Genomic DNA, 2,062 nt, shown 5'->3' with positions numbered 1-2,062 from the left:
ATACTATGTCAGTACAATAATAGGAAACTATAAGAGCTGGCTGGCTGCTTCTTAGTATAATTATCAGCATAATTTAGACTTACTACTTAGCATTAGTTAGCATAAGTGCCATTAACTGCTAGTCAGCTACCACCCTGGTAACATTTTATTAGCACATATCAGGAAAGTGGAGGTGGAAGTCAGAAAATGGAGGAAAGAGGAGAAGTTGTGGTCAGGGTGTATTGTGTGGTAAAAGAATAAATACATTTTTTTTTAAATTATATCACTTAAGCTAACATTTGTGCCTCTCCCTAATGATCCCTCATGCTGACAGTCCTTATCCTCAATCTAATTTCTCTTATTTTCACAAATAGACAGGCCACAGTCAGGAATCAGTGATGAAAAATTATACAGCAATTACTACATTCATCCTGGTAGGACTAACCGATGATGCAAATCTTCAAATTCTGCTTTTCATATTTTTGCTCTTAACCTACTTATTGAGCGTGATTGGTAACCTGACCATCATCACTCTCACACTGGTGGATTCCCACCTTAAGACTCCCATGTATTTTTTCCTCAGAAATTTCTCCCTTTTGGAGGTCTCATTCACAACTGTCTGTATTCCCAGATTCCTCTACACAATGGCGTCTGGGGACAATACCATTTCCTACAATGCATGTGCCACTCAACTATTTTTTGTTATTGTCCTGGGTGTGACTGAGTTTTTTCTGCTGACTGCCATGTCCTATGACCGATATGTGGCCATCTGCAAGCCTCTGCATTACACCACCATCATGAGCAACAGGGTCTGCATCCAGTTCCTTATTGGCTGTTATTTAATGGCTTTAATTATTGTCATCCCACCTTATAGCATAAGCTTTAAGCTTGAGTTTTGCAACTCCAATGTCATAGATCACTTTGGCTGTGATGCTGCTCCCATCCTGAAGATCAGCTGCTCCAACACAGAGTTCATAGAGCGGTTTGTGTTGATCTTGGCTGTGCTGACACTCATGTTCACGTTACTGTGTGTGGTAATGTCTTACACATACATTATCAGAACCATCCTCAGATTCCCATCAGCCCAGCAAAGGAAAAAGGCTTTTTCTACTTGTTCTTCTCATATAATTGTGGTTTCTATCACTTACGGCAGCTGCATTTTCATCTATATTAAACCATCTGCAAAAGAAGGAGTGGCTGTAAATAAAGTTGTGTCTGTGCTCACGACTTCGGTTGCTCCAGTTATGAATCCTTTTATCTACACTCTGAGGAATAAGCAAGTGGTTCAAGCTTTCAAAGACATGATCAAAAGGATTGCCTCTTTCATAAAGAGCTAAGGGACCTCTTCAATGGTTAATATGGTTAAATTAACTGGATCTACAATTATCTAGAAACAAACCTCTGGGCATGCTTGTGAGGGATTATAGGTTAACAGAAGTGGGAAAACACACCTATATCAAGCCTTGTTTTATGGTGGAGGATACAATATAACCACCTGCCTCAAGCTCCTGCCACCACCCATGCCATAATGGACCGTACCCTCAAAGTGTGAGCCAAAATAAACCATCTTTAGTTTCTTTTGCCAGTTATTTTGTCACGGCAATGTGAAAAGTAACTGATACAGAGATTTTGAATGAAGAATGGAGCCATCGCCATGATTGACTTGACTCTGTAGTCATTGTACCTTTGGAACTAATTTAGGATGAATGGAGAAAAGTTTGGAACTTTGGGCTAGAAAAGACCTCAAACCCTATAAGTAAAGTATTGTGAGACATTCCAGTTGTAGTTTGAAGCATCAGGAGGCTGAGAGAAGTGTGGACAGAGGAGACCCAGCTCAGTAGATTTTAGAGGGAATAAGAACTTTATCAGGGACTTAGCAAGAGGCTATTCATATGATATTCTGGCAAAGAATCTGACTGCATTCTGCCCATGTACCAGGAAAGTTAATGGGGTTGAATTTAAAGATAAAAAAAACTGGTTTAGTAGGTGGAAGGTATTTCAAGGCAAGACTGTACTCCAACTGTTGCTGTTTGCTGAATGTATCCAAGCCTACAGTGAGAAAGAACAAATATTTAGACACAGA

The 2,062-nt window shown here is 39.8% G+C and overlaps 1 protein-coding gene across 1 annotated transcript; it reads left to right on the top strand.

Annotated features, from left to right (window-relative positions):
* Window positions 1-377: 377 nt before the first annotated feature.
* Window positions 378-1,316, top strand: LOC110303649 (olfactory receptor 6C2-like). Its single transcript, XM_021174812.1, has one exon. The coding sequence runs from the start codon at window positions 378-380 to the stop codon at window positions 1,314-1,316; it is 939 nt and encodes a 312-aa protein (XP_021030471.1).
* Window positions 1,317-2,062: the final 746 nt, after the last annotated feature.

Source organism: Mus caroli, chromosome 10, assembly GCF_900094665.2.
Source record: "Mus caroli chromosome 10, CAROLI_EIJ_v1.1, whole genome shotgun sequence".
In the NCBI taxonomy this organism is placed as follows: Eukaryota; Metazoa; Chordata; class Mammalia; order Rodentia; family Muridae; genus Mus; species Mus caroli.
The sequence above is the reverse complement of the archived record's forward strand: the minus strand, read 5'-3'. Positions and strand labels throughout refer to the sequence as shown.